We start from the raw sequence: 18311 nt of genomic DNA on the forward strand, positions 1-18311 counted from the left end.
GGCCCTTTTTCGTCTACAGGAATCAGTAGAGAGAGAGAGAGAGAGAGAGAGAGAGAGAATATAAAAGTAGCAAATTAAACGACCCAAGAAAGTCCCCAATCATAAAAACAAGATTATATATTCCATTAAAAATAAAAGGGTATGTAACAAAAAGAAGTAGTTAGCTTTCGTAAAAATAAAAAACGAATAAAAAATAAGTAAAAACTACCACGAAATGATGAAGGGAAATACTAGAGGAAGGAAACATTAAGTTATTATTTCAGGCCGTTCCCCCTTCGTCCAAGGTCGAAGGTCAAGACTTTCGGAAATAGCCCAGTATCACTCCAATTTCGTGAGTGTGTGTGTGTGTGTGTGTGAGAGAGAGAGAGAGAGAGAAAGAAAGAAAGCTTAGACACACAGGATATGTAAGTTACACAAACTGCATACAATATATATATATATATATATATATATATATATATATATATATATATATATATATATATATATATATATAGTCTAAGTACTAGATAATAAATATTTATTCAGTGCTTTAAAATTAAACTTTGACGCAGAATGAAAAACCAATAGGACTGGTACCCAGCAGGAATTGCAAAAATACCTATTTGTATTGATAAGTATACTTTAAAAATAATACAAGGAAAGAATCTTGATGGAATATTCCACAAACAGAACGTCCCATAATTAAAATTCAATGGTAAACAGAGTTCTTACCGTAACCGTTCTCCCAAAGTATCTGTATAAGCCTTCCTGGTACCACCCCGTTTTCCCCAAAAGGTCTGTATGATTTATCCAAGTGCCCAATCAAATCTCCTGAATGTCTGTGGTATTAGTTTCTCCCTAGTTATCCCATCATAGCCAAAGGTCTATATACAGGTCATAAGCCCCAAGCATCCCTTCCCCGAAAAGGCTGACCCCGTTCCAGAATCCTCCATCCCGCCCCAACGTCTGTATAATTTATCAAAGTGCCCCATTCAAATCCTCCTGAATGTCTGTAGTATAAGTAATCTCCCCAGTATCCCATCATAGCCAAAGGTCTATATCATCCCAGTCATCCCTTCCCCCATAAGGCCTGAACATCCCCCACACCCCCCCCCCCAAAAAAAAAAAAGGTCTGAAATCGAAATGAGTTCTTGAAAACGGCGATGTGCCTATCTGTCCCCTTGCGGGACGCCAGACACTTTTAACCAACACCCTGGGATGGAAGCAGTTCGACCAGAGCTTATCATGAGCAGAAGCGTCGGCATGGCCACGCCCCCAAGACTATAAACCAATCGAGTTCACGGACGAATACGTGTGACGCGGACCGTCATTAGCAATTACGGAGGATAGAATTAGAGACTGGTGGTCCAGATTGCCCCCAAAAGTCGGGTCATAGACGCGTCGGCTTCCTTTAATCGTTTCACACACACACACACATATCCATCTGGGGCGATCTCGTCAGTCACACCCTGATGGACCGTGATGATGATGAACATCGTGAGAGAGAGAGAGAGAGAGAGAGAGAGAGAGAGAGAGGAGGGCAATCGTTTATGACACCTCCCTCAAATTGTGTTTTCTTTTGGGGGCTTAATGGATTCTGACGAGTGTGACGCGGTTCGTTTGGTGAGGTTCTTCTTTAGACCTCCTTCCCCGGCCTCCTGCGGGAGGGATGGAAAGGTTTGTGAGGTTCCCTTCTTTGGACGTGGCAGGACCTCCCTCCTTCGCGGCCTTCTGCGGGATGGAGAGGCGTCTTGTCCTTTTCGCTTGATAGAAATCGTTGGATTATGACCGTCGACATTATCAACATTATCATTCGCGTGCTGACATTGTGAACAAGGCACAATGCCATGAAGAGGAGGAAGAAAAACAGATTACAAATGAAATATTAATTGAAAAAGAGGCCTGTGCACAGTCAGTTGCTAGGAAATAATCAGATAATTAATAATTATTAATAAAATATAAAATGGGACCAGTCAAAGGATTTGAAGAAAGATTTTCTTTGAATGGGACCTTTGAATGGGACCTTCGCCCACTTTGAGTAGAGGAAGAACTGACGAGTTTATGGCGAAGTGGGGTGGGGGGATAAGCAACCTAGAAAGAAGGATTAGAAAGGAATGGAGGAATGGGGGAAGGACTATTTGGAGTGGGGAACAGAAAATGGGGAAGTGGGAACGGGTTACATTGGGAGTTCTCCAGGATGGCTACTTGGTACCTTCGCTGTTTGTGTAAGGTAAGCAACCTCACCTCCCCCATCTCTCTCTCTCTCTCTCTCTCTCTCTCTGGTTTAACACCTAATCACTACGTCTGCGACACTGTCCTGGAGCACGACTTGAGAAATATAAATGGACGAAAAAAAAAAAAAAAAAAACAAAAAAAAAAAAAAAAACGGACGGTATATTCCCTTTCAAGCTATTTCGCCTCCCTCTAATCAAGCCCAACTTATCCCGTACCTATTTATTAGTTGAACGCTGCTTCCGTCTCTCCACATGTCCCTGGCAGCCAGATACGGTCGTGTGGACGCGTTTCAGGCGTTTATTTGTGACGGGGAAGAGCAGGACGTATGATCACGGCACAGGTACGCTAATTCATGTTTTATTCGCAGGAGACGATCTCACAGGTACTCCAGTTCATACGTTTTATTCGTGAGTTGATTTGCAACGAACACAGTTTCGTTCAAGTCAAGTTGATGAAAAACAGTCGCCAAGTCTGGCGAGTTCGTCGCGTCAATGTTACTTTGAGCTAGAGGGATGCAATGTCATTTTGAATGAAAAAAAAAAATAAATAAATAATACCCGATGGCTCCTGATGGCTCATGGATTTAAGAGCAGACTATAATAACAAGAAGGTCCGTTCATCAAATGTAGATTGTTCGATGGCATTTTTTTTTCATTTCCATATCCTATAGCAGTTTCAATGGCACATTCTCTCTCTCTCTCTCTCTCTCTCTCTCTCTCTCTCTCTCTATATATCTATATATATATATATATATATATATATATATATATATATATATATATATATATAATATATATATATATATAGTGTGTGTGTAGTGTGTATACACGTTCGATCGCGTGATACCGGGTAGTTACACTGTATCACCTGTTACCTAACCAACAGAATTGGGCACTGAGGCAGTTAGCAAACTATAACAATATCAGCACCCGGATATAATAGAACATTCGGAAGGTAGTACCCTCTATAAAGGATTTTAAGGCGTATGAATAAACACACACAAACACACATACATTACATTGTAACCTCGAAAATGTGTTGAAATAACGCGAAAGCGCTCGGTACTCCTCCTTTTGTTTTTCCTGTGGCCTTGGCTGAATACATACATGCATACATATATCATATGTATTTATTTATTTAAGGTAGCAGGATAATATATATATATATATATATATATATATATATATATATATATATATATATATATATATTATTACTTTATATGAACGTTTAGATTCATTCCATATCTTGATTGAGAAAGTACATAATAAAAATTGCAAAAGATAAATTCCTCGAGTTCACAAAAAATAAATAAATAAAACTTCAATTTCACTAAAGGAATCCTAACCACTATTTGCAAAGGGGTAGCTGACGGATCAACCGAGGCATTCTTTAATTGAATTAAATTTGTGACCAAAAAACAAAGAAGAGGAAGAAGACAATATCTGGTGATAATTGAAGTGAATAATGATCCAAACACTTCAAAACCTGTTCGATCGTCATTATCATAACCCTTATCATCGGGGCATCTGTTGTGACCACAACACCCATAATACCCACTTCTGTTGGCGCCTATTGTGACAACTGTCTTTCGAAACTGATAAAAAAAATTAATAATTGATTATAAAAAAATGTGATAAAACTTCTTCTGAAAATGGTGAAGACTAAACACGTGGGGGCCAGAAGTGGTCAATTCTTCATCTCTATTGTTTTTCTTCTTTTTTTGTGGTCTTTTATTGAAAACCAGACTGTGATATTATGACGCTAAAGACTGATAATTCTTTTTTATCTTTCGAGAGATCTCAAAAGGTCTTTTTTTTCACCCTTTCCTTCTCTAGACAAACAGACACACACTCACGCACCACACACACACATACACACACACACACACACACACACACACACACACACATATATATATATATATATATATACACAGTATATACACATATATGTGTATGCTTGCACGATTGTATGTATGTGTGTTTGTGTGTGTGTGTGTGTGTAGGAATTTCTCGTAACAGATATGCGTGACTTGCTTTTAAACATACTAACACAAGCATATATGCATATGCATGTGTGAGAAAAAAAAACATGCACCACATGTGACTGTGACAAGAAATTTGTTTGTGTTTATGTGTGTGTGTGTATGTGAATTTTCTATTGCAGACATGCATGACTTATTTTTACACACACACACATGCCTGCATGCACACAAACACACATACATGCACACAAGTATGTGTGTGTATGTATATGTGTGTGTTTGAGAGAAAAAGACATACTCACACTGCAAAACATGTTACCACGCGTTCGGGGTAAGTCGAATGAAATGTTCGCAATTTGATCGCTGATAGATCTGGAAGTTGGGTCGAATTCGTTGGTATGTTAGGCATTGAGGTGAGTTTACACTAGGCTTCACCCCATGCTACATTCGTAACACTCGTCACCAACTCCTCCCAAATTCTTGTTAGCCGCTCCTACTGGACTGCTCATCAAGAGTCACGCCACACCACTAACTCACCCCAATGAGCAGTCCAGTAGGCGGGGCTAACAAGAATATGGGAGTTGGTAATGGGTCTTACCCACATAGCATGGGGTGAAGCCTAGTATAAATTCGCCTCAATGCCTAACATACCAGCGAATTCGAACTGCTAACATTGCATTCGACTTCCCCTTTACTGTAAAACATGGGAACAAGTGTTTCGCAGTGCGTGTGTCATACACACACATATATACATATGTGTGTATATGTGTGGGTGTGTGTCTATTTCTCTCAAACACACACATATACATACAAACACATACCTGTGTGCATGTATATGTATTTGTGCGCCTGCAGGCATGTATGTGTGTGTGTTTAAAAATAAGTCATGCATGTCTGCAACAGGAAATTCACGCAAACATAAACACAGACACGCATATGTATATATGCGTGTGTGTATGTTTAAAAATAAGTCAGGCTTGTCTGTGACGAGAAATTCCCACACACACACACACACACATATACATGTGAGTATGTGCGTGGGTGGGTGCGTGAGTGTGTGTCTGTTTGTCTCAATGACATACACATGGCATGTGGCAGTTTGTGTGTATTTGTGGTGCGTGTTTTTTTTTTCTCTCACACACAATACACATGCATATATACATATGCATGTGTGTTGTGTGTGTGAGAAGTAAAGACATGCACACACGCCTGCACGCACACAAACTCACACATGTGTGATTGTGTTTGAGACAAACAGACACACATTCACGCACCCACACACACACATACTCACATGTATATGTGTGTGTGCTTCATGTGTGTATGTATGTGTGGGAATTTCTCGTCACAGACATGCCTCATTTATTTTTAAACATACACACACAAACGCATATTTACATATGCATGTGTGTGAGAAAAAACACGCACCACATGTGACTGTGACAAGAAATTTGTGTGTTTATGTGTGCATGTGAATGTTCTGTCGCAGACATGCATGACTTATTTTTTAACACACACACACACATATCCAAGCATGCACACAAACACATATAAATGCACACAAGTATGTGTGTATGTATATGTCTGTGTTTGAGAGAAATAGACACACACCCACACATACACACACATATATGTGTGTGTGTATGACACTCACACTGCAAAACATGTTCCCACGCGTTTGGGGTAAGTCGAATGAAATGTTAGCAATTCGATCGCTGATGGATCTGGCATTCAGGAGAGTTTACATTAGGCCTCACCCCACGCTGCATGTGTAAGACTCATCACCAACTCCCAAATTCTTGTTAGCCCCGCCTACTGGACTGCTCATTGGGGTGAGTTAGTGGTGTGGCGTGACTCTTGATGAGCAGTCCAGTAGGTGCGGCTAACAAGGATTTGGGAGGAGTTGGTGACGAGTGTTACGCATGTGGCATGGGGTGAGGCCTAGTGTAAACTCACTTCAACGCCTGATATACCAGCGATTTCGACCCAACTTCCAGATCCATCAGCGATCGAATTGCGAACATTTCATTCGACTTACCCCGAACGCGTGGGAATATGTTTCGCAGTGTGAGTGTCATACACACACATATATACATATGTGTGTGTCTATTTCTCTCAAACACACACACATATACATGCACACATACTTGTGTGCATATATATGTGTTTGTGTGCAGCCATGGATGTGTGTGTGTGTGTTTAAAAATGATTCATGCATGTCTGTGACAGGAATTCACCTACATATAAACACACACACGCATATGTATATATGCATGTGTGTGTATGTTTAAAAATAAGTCATGCATGACAGTGACAGGAAATTCTCACACACACACACACACACATGCATACACACATGCAAGCATATACATACACATATACATGCATGTGTGTGTGTGTGTTTGTGTGGGTGTGGTGCGTGAGTGTGAGTTTGTTTGTCTCAAACACATACACACGTCTGAGTTTGTGTGTGCATATATACATGTGTGTTTAAAGTAAGTCATGCATGCATGCGAAAGGAAATTCACACACACGCATACACACACAAACAAACAACATAAAGTTCTTGTCACAGAGACATATGTGTACGTGGTGCGTGTTTTTTCTCACACGCCATACACACGCATGCATATGTATATACACATATATACATATGCATGAGTATTGTGTGTGAGGAAAAAATGCACACCACATACACATATGTCTCTGTGACAAGAAATTCATGCTGTTTGTTTGTGTGTGTATGCATGTGTGTGAATTTCCTTTCACATGCATGCATGACTTACTTTTAAACAGACACACACTCACGTACCACACATACATATATACATGTATATACACACGTATATGTGTGTGTGTACTTGCATGAGTGTATGTATGTGCGTGTTTGAGACAAACAGACACACGCTTAATCTGCAATTATAAAAATAAAAGTCACATGTGTAAGTAAGTGACAAAGTACTCAAACACACACACACACACACACACACAAATATTAAGCCACAGATTTCGACCAATATCGAGTCCCCTGTACCCTGGGAAGATCTGGCCTCCAAGGGGAATTATAGTCAAAAGTGCCTGGGGGGAGGCACTTGTAAGCTACAACTCCCCTCGGGTGCCAGATTTTCCCAGGGTACAGGGGACCCGATATTGGTCGAAATCTGTGGCTTAATATTTGTGTGCGTGTGTGTGTGTGAGTACTTTGTCACTTACACACATGACGTTCATTTTTAGATCACATATTAAGCTGCGAATATCGCCTCATGTCGAATTCCTAAACCTTGGGAACAACTGCCACTCAAGGGGAATTATAGATAAGTGCCTGGGGGGAGGCACTTGTTACTTATAACTCCCTTTGAGGGGTTGGGGCGGGTGGTTAAAGATATTCCCAAGGCATTTGGGAACTCGATATCGAGCGACATAGGTCACTTAATCATTTTTCTATCACATATTAAGCTTCAAAACCCGCCTAATATCGAATTCCTAAACCTTGGGAATACCTACCACTCAAGGGGGATTACAGTCAAGTGCCTGGGGGGAGACACCTGCCATAACACCCCACAGGGGGAAGGGGGAATTATTCCCAAGGCTTCGGGAACTCGATATTGAGCGACATTTGAGGCTTAATAGTTGTGTGACCCATTTTCTTTGCAATAAATATCGAATAACTACGAATTCCTTCAGCTTGGAAGAAACTAACACTCAAAGGGAATGATAATCAAGTGCCTGGGGGGAGACACTTATTGGTTGTGATTCCCTTTGGGTGGTAGCTGTTCCCAAGGCCAAAGGAACTCGATATCAGACGATATTTTTTTGGGTATCTTCTGAAAACAGTCACTCACACAAACTTAAACAGAAAATTCCATTCCACACAAAACTAAAATTAATAATTTTTTTAATTTTTGGGTGGAATTTTAGCCTTTTCTGTTTGCTTTTTTATAATCACTAGACTAAAATTAATTTTTCATACAACACTTAACACTTAATTTTTTTTTTTTTACATTTTTGCACCTTTTTTTTTGTTTTTTTTAGGATTTTTTTTTTTTTTTTTTTTGGTGGGGATATCACTATCCACCTTTTCTGATTTTTCTATAATCACTAAACTAAATCACTTATCACTAATATTTTTTTCTTACACTTTTGCATTTTGTACTTTTTTTGGATTTTTTTTTTTTTTTTTTTGGTGGGGAGTATCATTTTCTGTATATCCACTATTTTCACTTTTTGTTTTTTTCCCAAAAAAAAAAACTAAACTACATAACTTAATTTTGGCATAGCACTTAAACACTAATTCCTCGTTCCTTGAACTCTCCAGTACAACGCTCTTCGCCAACTCCTTCATCCTTTCTTGACCTCAGAAGAAGTCGCCTAAAGTTGCCTTACGTTGGCTCCTTCGAGGCCCATGGTCGGTTTTCCTCTTCTGTCCTTTAGTCTTGACAATTTCCATGACCTCTTTAAAGAAGGCAACTGCGCCCTCTTCTTTCCCTCGGACGATGCAATTCTTGGAGGTCTCGTCCTTCCTAGGGCCTTGGAAGGTGACCTTGTGGTCAGTGGTCATCCTTCTGATGTTCTGGCCTCCTATCCCGATGACCATTGCTCGTTCCTCCCTGTCGAGGATGATTCTGTACTGGTCATCTCCTACCTTGGTCAGACCTTGGACAATTTCCTGCTCAGGGAAATTCCTTACTCCACTTCCTCTTTGAGCAGTGGGCTTCATGGCTTCCCTGACGTCTAGGCAAGTCTTCTCAACGTCCATTAATCGACCTTGTATTATGACAAAGTCGTCGGTTTTCTTGTTGACGATGATCCTGACGCTGTTGTCCTTCTCGATCTTCCTCAGGTTGTCGCCATTGCGGCCGACTAGAAGGCCCTTACGCTGAGCTTCAACTTCCAAACGATACTTGCCCGGCCCAACTCTGCTTAATCCTTCAGTCTTGATATCACAACTCCTTACGTTAACCTCTTCCAGGATGAACTGAAGGTGGTCGTGGGCTTTTTTGACCTGTTTCAGATCTCCTCCCAAAAAGCCAATTTCCCTTTGGTCATCTTCCATTGGGAGAACCAGGTCCACTTTGAACAGGCCCTTGATTTCCTTACCCCCTTGTCCGTTGAGGGCAAGAAGGTGGCGTCTGCTCTCAAGGCCTAAGTTAAATTCGTACCAATCCAAGCCCACGAGTTTCAGGTCGTTTTCCGTGGGCCAGTCCTTGACATTGTCAATCATTTCCGATATTATCCTCTCAGCTCTTTGGGCTTTGTCGAGTGGGCCATAGATGCTGATGTAACCGCGCTCATCATTTTGGTCTGGGAGGTATATGGTCACTTCCAATTCCCTGATGAGTTTCCGCAGGGTTATGTCTTGTGGCCCTCTTATGGCCTCCCTAAACTCCTGATCAACAAGCATGACAAAGTCTTCTTTTCCAACAGCAAAAAGTGCTTCCGACACTTTAGGCAGTTCATTCAAGTCGAAGACCTTATCTACTCGGAACTTGATCTCTTTGAAGACCTTCTCAACATTCCTTTTAGGTCCTGTGAGCTGAACTGTCCTCGATCCATCGTTCCTGACGTTCATCACGACTCCATGATCATTCCTGGCCATCTTGGCGAATTTTCCTCCTCTGCCAATGATCATTCCCAAGTCCAGGTCCTTCTCGCACACGAAGGAGAAGGTTTTGCCTCCGCAGTGTTTGAGAGGCCCGCATCGTTTGGCTAGAGTCGTTTTCCAGTTACGTGTACTTCGGCCAGGTCGTTCTGTTTTGGTGGGATTAACAGGTTTCGTTCGTGAGTCATCCACAGGGCCACCACAAGTCTTCTCTTCAGGAAGAATCTTCGCAATGTTAGCATACGACAACTTTCCTGCCGCTTTCTCAGTCGTTGCTAGAGATTCTTCACAGCCACAAGCCTGGTCTTCTTCATGAGGAGAAACAGTTTCCTCTTGTTCTTCTTTAGAGCTAATTCCTTCTGCCTCTTCTTTCAGGGTGACCTCTTCCTCTTTCTCCTCGAGAGGAGTTCTTCCATTTTCCACAACTGGAGCTGGATCTTGTTCCTCCTCTTCTTCTTCTGTATGATCGCTTTCCTCTTCTTTTTCTCGAATTGGGGTCTCTGTCTCCACTTTTTCCTCTTGGTGATCTTTTTCCTTTAGGAGAGCATTGTCCTCTTTTGCTTGAGGAGGAAGACTGGGTTCCCTTGAGGGCAAAGATTTCAGCACAAATCTGGTCATACCATCTTGCCCATCCTCTTCAGGAGCCTCTCGAAGGGATATTTCAACTATCACCTTCTGCCTCTTTTCTTCGACCTCCCAGTCATCTTCCTCAATCATTTCATCATCGCTCTCGAATGGCATATCGTCCTCCTCCTCCTCCTCATCCCAATCTACTGGTAATTCCTCCAGGACGGGGAAAGTCTTACGTTGCACAATGAAAAAGGTCTGTTTCTTCACCTTTACCTGTTTGGGAACCCTTTTCAGTATGGCAGCAAAATTCAGATTATTTTCGGCCTCCTGTATCGATTCCTCAGGAGGAGGAGGAGGAGAGGAGAGTTCTAAACTGTCCAGTTCTTCGCCACCGACGACATATCCTTCCCTTTCCTGCTCTTCTAAAATTTCTTGGATATGTACAAAGGCCATCTTGACGCGATTCTCAGCCCCCTCCAAATAGGCAACTTCTTCCTCGACGTCGTCTTCGGGAAGGACCAGGCGAACGTTGTAGAACTTAGTAAATTCACTGACTTCTTGTCCTATTTTCCGGAGAATGAGTTTCTCCTCCTTTGCTAAAGGGAATTCAAACAGATCTCCACGAATCCATTTGATTTCCTTCTTCAGCTTGAGGGGAACGTTTTTCTCGCGGGGGACCTCGTCGACGTTCTCTACCTGGCCATCTTCTAGTTCTTGATCTTTCTCAGAACTCGTCAATTCTTCTGGACCAGGCATCTCCACAGTATCTTCTGTCACCTCTTCCTCTTCTGCTTCTTTATCTTCCTCTTCAAAGACTTGCTTGTCCTCTTCTTCTATGGTATTAGGCAAGTCCTCTTTTTCGGTTTCAGGCAAGTCATATTTTTCTGTTTCAGGCAAGGCCTCTTTTTCTGTTTTAGGCAAGTCTTCTTCATCTGTCTTAGGCAAGTCCTCTTCATCTGTCTTAGGCACTTCGTCTTCGTCCACTTCCTCTTCCAAGTTTCTCTCATCCTCTGGTGCCTTAGGTGCTTCCTCTTCGTCCATGTCTGTCAATACATTGTCCTTTTCGTTGTCCAAAGTCCAGATCTCTTTTGCCATCTTCTTCAGTCTTTTAGCCAAGAGCATTGTAATGGCGAATCCTATCACGAACACAATCATTTTAGGCCAAAATATTAGTTGATCCAAACTATGGAGAACCTCCTCCGATGCTGCGCCCTGGACGGCGCTCCTCACTAAGAGTTGCAGACGCCCATCGCAGGCCGAGAGAGAAGGTTCTTCATATTGAATAAGAGACGATAATCCGATAGAGTTCAGGATGGAGTGCAGAATGCGGCGCACTCTGTTCTCAATCCTGAAATCCAACAGGTCCTGACGAGCAACATCACAACAATGGAACTCTGCTACAAGAGCAGCTCTCCAGTTGACACCGCCCGCCATAACAATCCTGAGCAATAAAATCAATCCGGCTGCAAAAGCTGGGAGTGCGTTCAAGAAAACTTGACAAATCATTGTGATAAATGATACCGATACAGACGCCTCTTCTCAAGCTTAGTTTTGTTTTATGCCACTCGATTTTTGGTGGGGATTCCCGGATCTTGTGCTTCCCTGAAGACTGGGGATCCCCGGAGCCTCTACTAGACTGGCTTTTCTGAGGTCTTCAGAACTTGGAGACTGGGATCCCCGGAGCCTCTGCTAGATTGGCTCTTCATAATAGATCTTCAGATCTGCCTTCCTTGGAGACTGGGGGGGATCCCTGGAGCCTCTGCTAGATTGGCTCTTCATAATAGATCTTCAGATTTGCCTTCCTTGGAGACTGGGGGGGATTCCTGGATCCTCTGCTAGATTAGCTCTTCTGGGGTCTTCAGAACTGCCTTCTTTTGAGACTGGGGGCGATCCCCGGAGCCTCTGTTAGATTGGCTCTTCATAATAGATCTTCAGAACTGCCTTCCTTGGAGACTGGAGGGGATCCCTGGAGGCTCTGCTAGATTACCTCTTCTAAGGTCTTCAGAACTTCGCTCCATGGCTTCGGATCGGGCGTTCACTTGCATCCTTCAACTCGGAGGATTCGGAGCTGCTTCGTGGTTCCAGGGAGGATAATCAGGGAGTCTTCAAGGACTGTATGACGTCCTTCGAGTTGTCACATCATCTGGAGGACTCAACTGGGTTTTCTATCACTTCTTATTATATTTTACCACAAAAAATCTTTTGCTTTCCTAAACATTTCCCTTTTTTCCTAAAACACTGGAAAGATTATTTTGATTAAGCTTATTTATCTTCGCTTTAGCAATAGCTTCTTAGTTTTTTGTGACTGAGTCTTGTAAATTAGTGACCATTGTCTGATTATTCCTAGCTCAATTAATTATCTAAAGAATCTTTTACATTCAATTCTTTCCACATGAAATCAATTTATATTTCTTGAAGTGTGTGTAGACATCTAGTATGTATGCATATACAAGCAATTCAATCTATGCATGAAAATATTCATAAAAAATATTTGCTCTTGGCGTGTGCATAGGGATACGTAATGATGTATGTAGAAGGCATTCAATGTAAGCATGGAAATATTCATGATTATAGCACTTAAAGTGTGTTTGTGTGTGTATTCATGCATGTATGTATAAGGCATTCAATCACTGATGACAATATTCATGCATAAAGTTCTAGAAGTGTGTATGTATTTATATATGTATGCATGTTCAAGAAATTCAAAGTATGCAAGGAAATATTCATGTATATAGTTCTTGAAGTGTGCGCGTGTATTCATGTATGGATGTACGTATGCACGAAGAATTCAATTTATACACGAACCATGAAAATATTCATGCATATAGTTCTTGAAGTGTGTTTATGTATGTATGCATGCATGTATAGTCAGGGGGCCAAGGGTCCAAATTTCATTTTTCGTTCCAACCACTTTGTGTGAAGCTACTACCATTATTATTTGATAGACTAACTCTAAGTACACCATTTGAGACCGTTAGTAGGATTGCAAGTGTGTGTTAGGTTTAAAAATATTGACTTTTGTAAAGAATATGCTTTATTGATTTATCCAGGAAATTTTGACTTTCCTTCATGATTAAGTCAGTTGTTCCAACTCACATATAAATAAAAATCATACCAAAATGACTCAGCGTAGGCATAACATAAGTAGTAGTTAACTCAAAACCAGTTGATTTAAACTTGGCGTTGACTTATAGGGGTTTTAAAATTCAAAAGTTCCTTGACAAAATGTTTTTTTTTATTTTAACTGTTAGACACAACGTGCTGTTTTTAATTCAATTTTCATGACGTCATGATAGAGTGATGAAAAAAAATTCCCTTTTGTTCCTGCTTGACTTGTTAAAAATATTAAAGAAACTATTTGCGGGCAGTTCAGAGAACATAATATACTCTTACTCCCCATTTCATTCAATCTAAGCATCATCCATAAAAAATCGGAAACTCTAAGTTTTGTTTGTCCTGCATAAGCTAAAAGGTAACCTGACTCAAGAATATTGTTTTTTTTTTCATTATCACCAGGCTGAAATAAGAACATGTGTATGTTTTCAATTTGTACTTACCACTGTTGCATGTTGCAAATACAATCACATAGTCATTATTAGGGGAATTCAAACACAAAAACAAACTAGTGAAACATACTCATATGAAAAATTATATTTTTCAAGAAGTGCAGTGAAATATGAAGTAGATAAATACCTAATAATGACTGTGATTGTATTTGCAACATGCAATAATGGTGATTACAAATTGAAGACATACATATAAATGTTCTTATTTCAGCCTGGTGATAATGAAAAAAACAATAATCTTGAGTCAGGTTACCCTGTAGCTTATGCAAGACAAACAAAACTTGTTTCATAAGTCACAACAAAGCTGTAAAATACATTTGAACCTATCAGCATGTCATTCATAAAAAATGGGGGGAAAATCAGTTTTGCTGAGCTTGCATAAGCTAAAGAGCAACCTGAGTCAAGAATATTGTTTCTTCATTATCACCAATCTAAAATAAGAACATTTATATGCATGTCTTCAGTTTGATGTCACCATTATTGCATATTGCTAATAAAATCACATTGTCATTTATAGGCAAATTTACACATTAAAAACAAAATAATGAAACATACTCGTATGAAAAACTACATTTTTCAAGATGTGAAGTGGAATATGAAAGAGATAAATATCAAAATACTTATGATTAATAAACACAAAATAAATATTGCAAAATACATTTTAACCTATCAGCATGTCAAGTCATACGAAATAATGAACATCTTTCTTGAAGGTATGTACAAACTCAACAACACTTCATCATTGACTTGGTTGTTTTATATACGTGTTAAAATGAATTCTATTATACAAAAGTATCGTTTAATTTGTGTTTGCAAATAGAACACTATTGTCCTTTATGGCATCATCGTCAGTATCAACCAAGTCAGCAGCTGGGTCATTATGAGGGTTGCTGCATTCTGCTCTACAGCCACAGGCAAATAAACAAGGCATTCGGTTCCTACTGCAGGTACAGCGAGATGTGCATTTCCTTGTTTTGAATCCAAATTTTAACAACTCATTACAAGCAGATGGCATGGATTTAACTGTCATGAGAAATGGGACTGGCTCACCTGTTTCCGTTTTTTTCCAGCCAGAAGTTTCTGGTGAAGTAAGAGTTGGCAAAAGCTCTGAGGCTTTCAACCAGATCAATGGTTGGTGTTGGCACTTTTTAAGATGCATTGTGAAAGCATCATGTGTTGTTGGCAACTTATCCAAGCTTCCTATGCGATGGAACATGTCGGCTCGAAGGTCGTCTACTGAAGTTAGTGATGTTTTGGGGTCATACACTTTTAGGACAAACTTTTCTGAGCCATGCAGAGCTCCTTCAGACATACCATATGCCTGATATAAGTGGCCCAAATTGATTTCTTGCCATGTCCACTCAGCTGGCTGGTTGTATCACAACTTGTGATTGCATAATATGGTGGTAAACGTTTGATGATGTTGTTAGAGAGAGATGTCCTAATATCATGCACAGGGATATACCTGTTTTTTTTGGCTGTACCCACAACCATCCACACCTCCTCTGTTGTCTGGTGATGAGTAAGGAGAACTAGCACATCTGTATAACGACATTGAACAATACTATGTTTAAAGTCATTCTTGGAGGCATCAATTGCATGGAGCACTAACCTGGTGTTAGCTTCTTCACGAGAAGAGTTAAGTTGAGTCATACACTTTCCAGATGAAGAAAGAATAAGTTCATTTTTCACATCCTCCTGCAACGAAAGGTTTGCTCACTGCATGAGTATCTTATTGGTAAGGAAATGAATAAGATTCAGCTTATTATCTGAGAGGTTAATGAAATGTTGCCAGGAGCTTGGCAACTGAACATTTCTCGAATCTATCACAAGTTTAATTTTTCTGCTAACATTGGCACGACATACCTTTGTTCCAGCTTTGATAGAATTTGTCCGATATGTATCAAATAAAACAGCCACTCGTTTACACGTCTCTGAAAAAAAACCCAAATACAATATACATCTGCTAAGTCAGCAAATGTGGTAGCTCCGAGGGTTTGCCCAATGACCGAAGAAATTGCCATTGCATCCACAAGCACACAAGTGGTATCATTACTTCTAGGCAGCTCTTTCACTTCGTGGCCACTGCTAAGTATGTTTAAAAGGGGAGCTTTATCGGCCTTTGTTAGGCTTCAATCGAGTGTTGTAAGTGATGTAGGCACTGGGGCTAACTCATGTTTCACAATAGTTGATATGTTGATATTTCTACCACTGACTGAGGCACTCAGGAGTCTTCGGAAAATATCTTTGTCTATTTTAACGGTGTTTACTTTTCCACATTTATTGGTCACATCCACTTTGCGAAGATTTGCGAAAGTCTTTGATTTGGTCTTTGTCATTTGCTTGGCATTTGGTTGAAGACGGTCTTGCATAAATCTTATCAGTAATTGTTTGCCCCTTTCTTGAGCAATTAATAGATCTCTCTGGACATCAGAGGTAGGTAGGTAGGGGGATGAGGAGGGTAGGGTTGACATTCCTCCTCCTCCTCCTCCTGCACAGCTGTATGTCTACCCCGAAAAAAAAAATCTTGTGAAAACTTCCATAAAACTGTCAATTCTGCAAACTGTCAATTCTGCAAATTGTTACCCTACATGAAAAACTACAATTACTATTATCATCACCAACCCACAACCACCTCTCATTATAAACCGAAACAAGGCTACAAATTATAATGAGAGGCAGAATTGAAGAAATATAATCAATTTATGATGGCAGCTCTCCATCTGTGCACTGGATAAACACAAAAGTGCTAATTACTTACTTAAGGACGAGAGACAACGTTCACCCACGGATCAGTTTTCTAAAGCTTTTCTTCTTTCCCACCGTTATCCCTACATTAAGGGGTCGGTTGCCTGATGCGCCTTCTCCACTGTACGCATCAGGCATGCTTTATTTTTTAGCAAAGGGGTTTTTACGACCGCATGTCCTTGCTGTCATCAACCACAGTTACTGGCGGTGGGCCTAGCCTTTGACTAAAATGTCCGCCTGCAGGGCAGCAGTTTATCTTTATTGGCAGTGGGCTTAGCCTTTGACTAAAAAGTAAGACTGCAAAACAGCAGCTGTCCTTTTAGTCGCCTTTTACGTCATGCAGGGCCTATAGTGGTAGTATTCTTACACCCTTACCACAGGGTCTTTCACATGACTGGACCATCTCAACTATTATGATACTTTGCCCTGTGAATCACAGATTTTTCAATGGAATAGGTTTGAAAAATATGTGCCAAGTTCTTTCATTTATCTGTAATTTTTTACAGAGGATTCTAAAATTCATTCATATCGCCAAAAAGTTGTAGCTAGTTATCATGGCTATTTTGATACCGATTACCACAAAAAAAATATATAGGCAAATACAAAGGGGCTGCTAAACAGTGAAATAAAGTACATTATCTGATAATGATTAAATAAATGAATGGATTAGTTTAATTAGCAAATTATTAGGCAAAAGAAAGACAAATAAGAAATAAGACAGATAAGGAAAATCCCAATAACAAAGACCTATGTCATCTGCCGCGCAATGTTGTTGTTTTCAACCGCGGAAGAACTTTAAGTAGTTGTTCTTGAATCCTGAATTGTGAAGCCTTACACACAGATTAAAGTCTACTACCGGTATAGTGTGATGTGCGAGGGTTCCCTCTAATATTTTATGGAGTTTCAGCTTTATACAAGTTGGTTGGAACTAGTATGTATGTATGCATATCCAATGAGCACTTAGGTTCCAACTCCTTTAACGACCTGCGCGAGTGAATTGCTAACGCCCTGGACTCACTTCAAAGGCCGGGTTTCTGATGTGAATCAGAAATAAATAAATATGTATATATAGTACTATATTATATATATATATATATATATATATATATATATGTAAATATATATGTATATATATACATATATACAAGCAGAGAGAGAGATGCATATATACGCTGTTGTACAAAGGTGTAACATAGAATACTAAATTCCTCCAACTGTACACACAATCCCGCCCACAAACGTACATGCACACATGCGCACATACGTCAAACCGAAATATACAGACAAACGCTGAACCCAAAGTGATCAATGTTGGTAAAATAAAATAAAAAAAACACACTCACACAGCCTACGCCCAAATACAAATGTGTTTATTCGGCAACCTTTTATTTATATTTGTGCGTCTCAAGCATTTTTTTTTTTTTCTCTCCTTCCATCTCCGAAGTCTCTCTGTCAACAAACAATTCGGGGACTGGAAGAAAAAACGCCGCTTTGTTTGTGTCTTATTCAGCGGGCGCTGAGGGCCAGGGAGGGGGTTGTTTACATTCCGTTTTCTTTATTATTCCCGTTTTCTTTACTCTCACCGAGCCATGCAGTGGGCGAGGCGGCTGACTGCTAAATAAGT

General features: G+C 40.3%; 1 protein-coding gene across 1 annotated transcript; it reads right to left on the bottom strand.

The window, feature by feature from the left end:
- Window positions 1-8511: 8511 nt before the first annotated feature.
- LOC135204959 (uncharacterized) lies at window positions 8512-12503 on the bottom strand. The gene has a single exon (XM_064235195.1). It carries the CDS (start codon window positions 11877-11879, stop codon window positions 8559-8561), a length of 3321 nt encoding a protein of 1106 aa, XP_064091265.1. The 5' UTR covers window positions 11880-12503; the 3' UTR covers window positions 8512-8558.
- Window positions 12504-18311: the final 5808 nt, after the last annotated feature.

The sequence above is a fragment of the Macrobrachium nipponense genome, chromosome 48 (genome assembly GCF_015104395.2).
Source record: "Macrobrachium nipponense isolate FS-2020 chromosome 48, ASM1510439v2, whole genome shotgun sequence".
Classification (NCBI taxonomy): Eukaryota; Metazoa; Arthropoda; class Malacostraca; order Decapoda; family Palaemonidae; genus Macrobrachium; species Macrobrachium nipponense.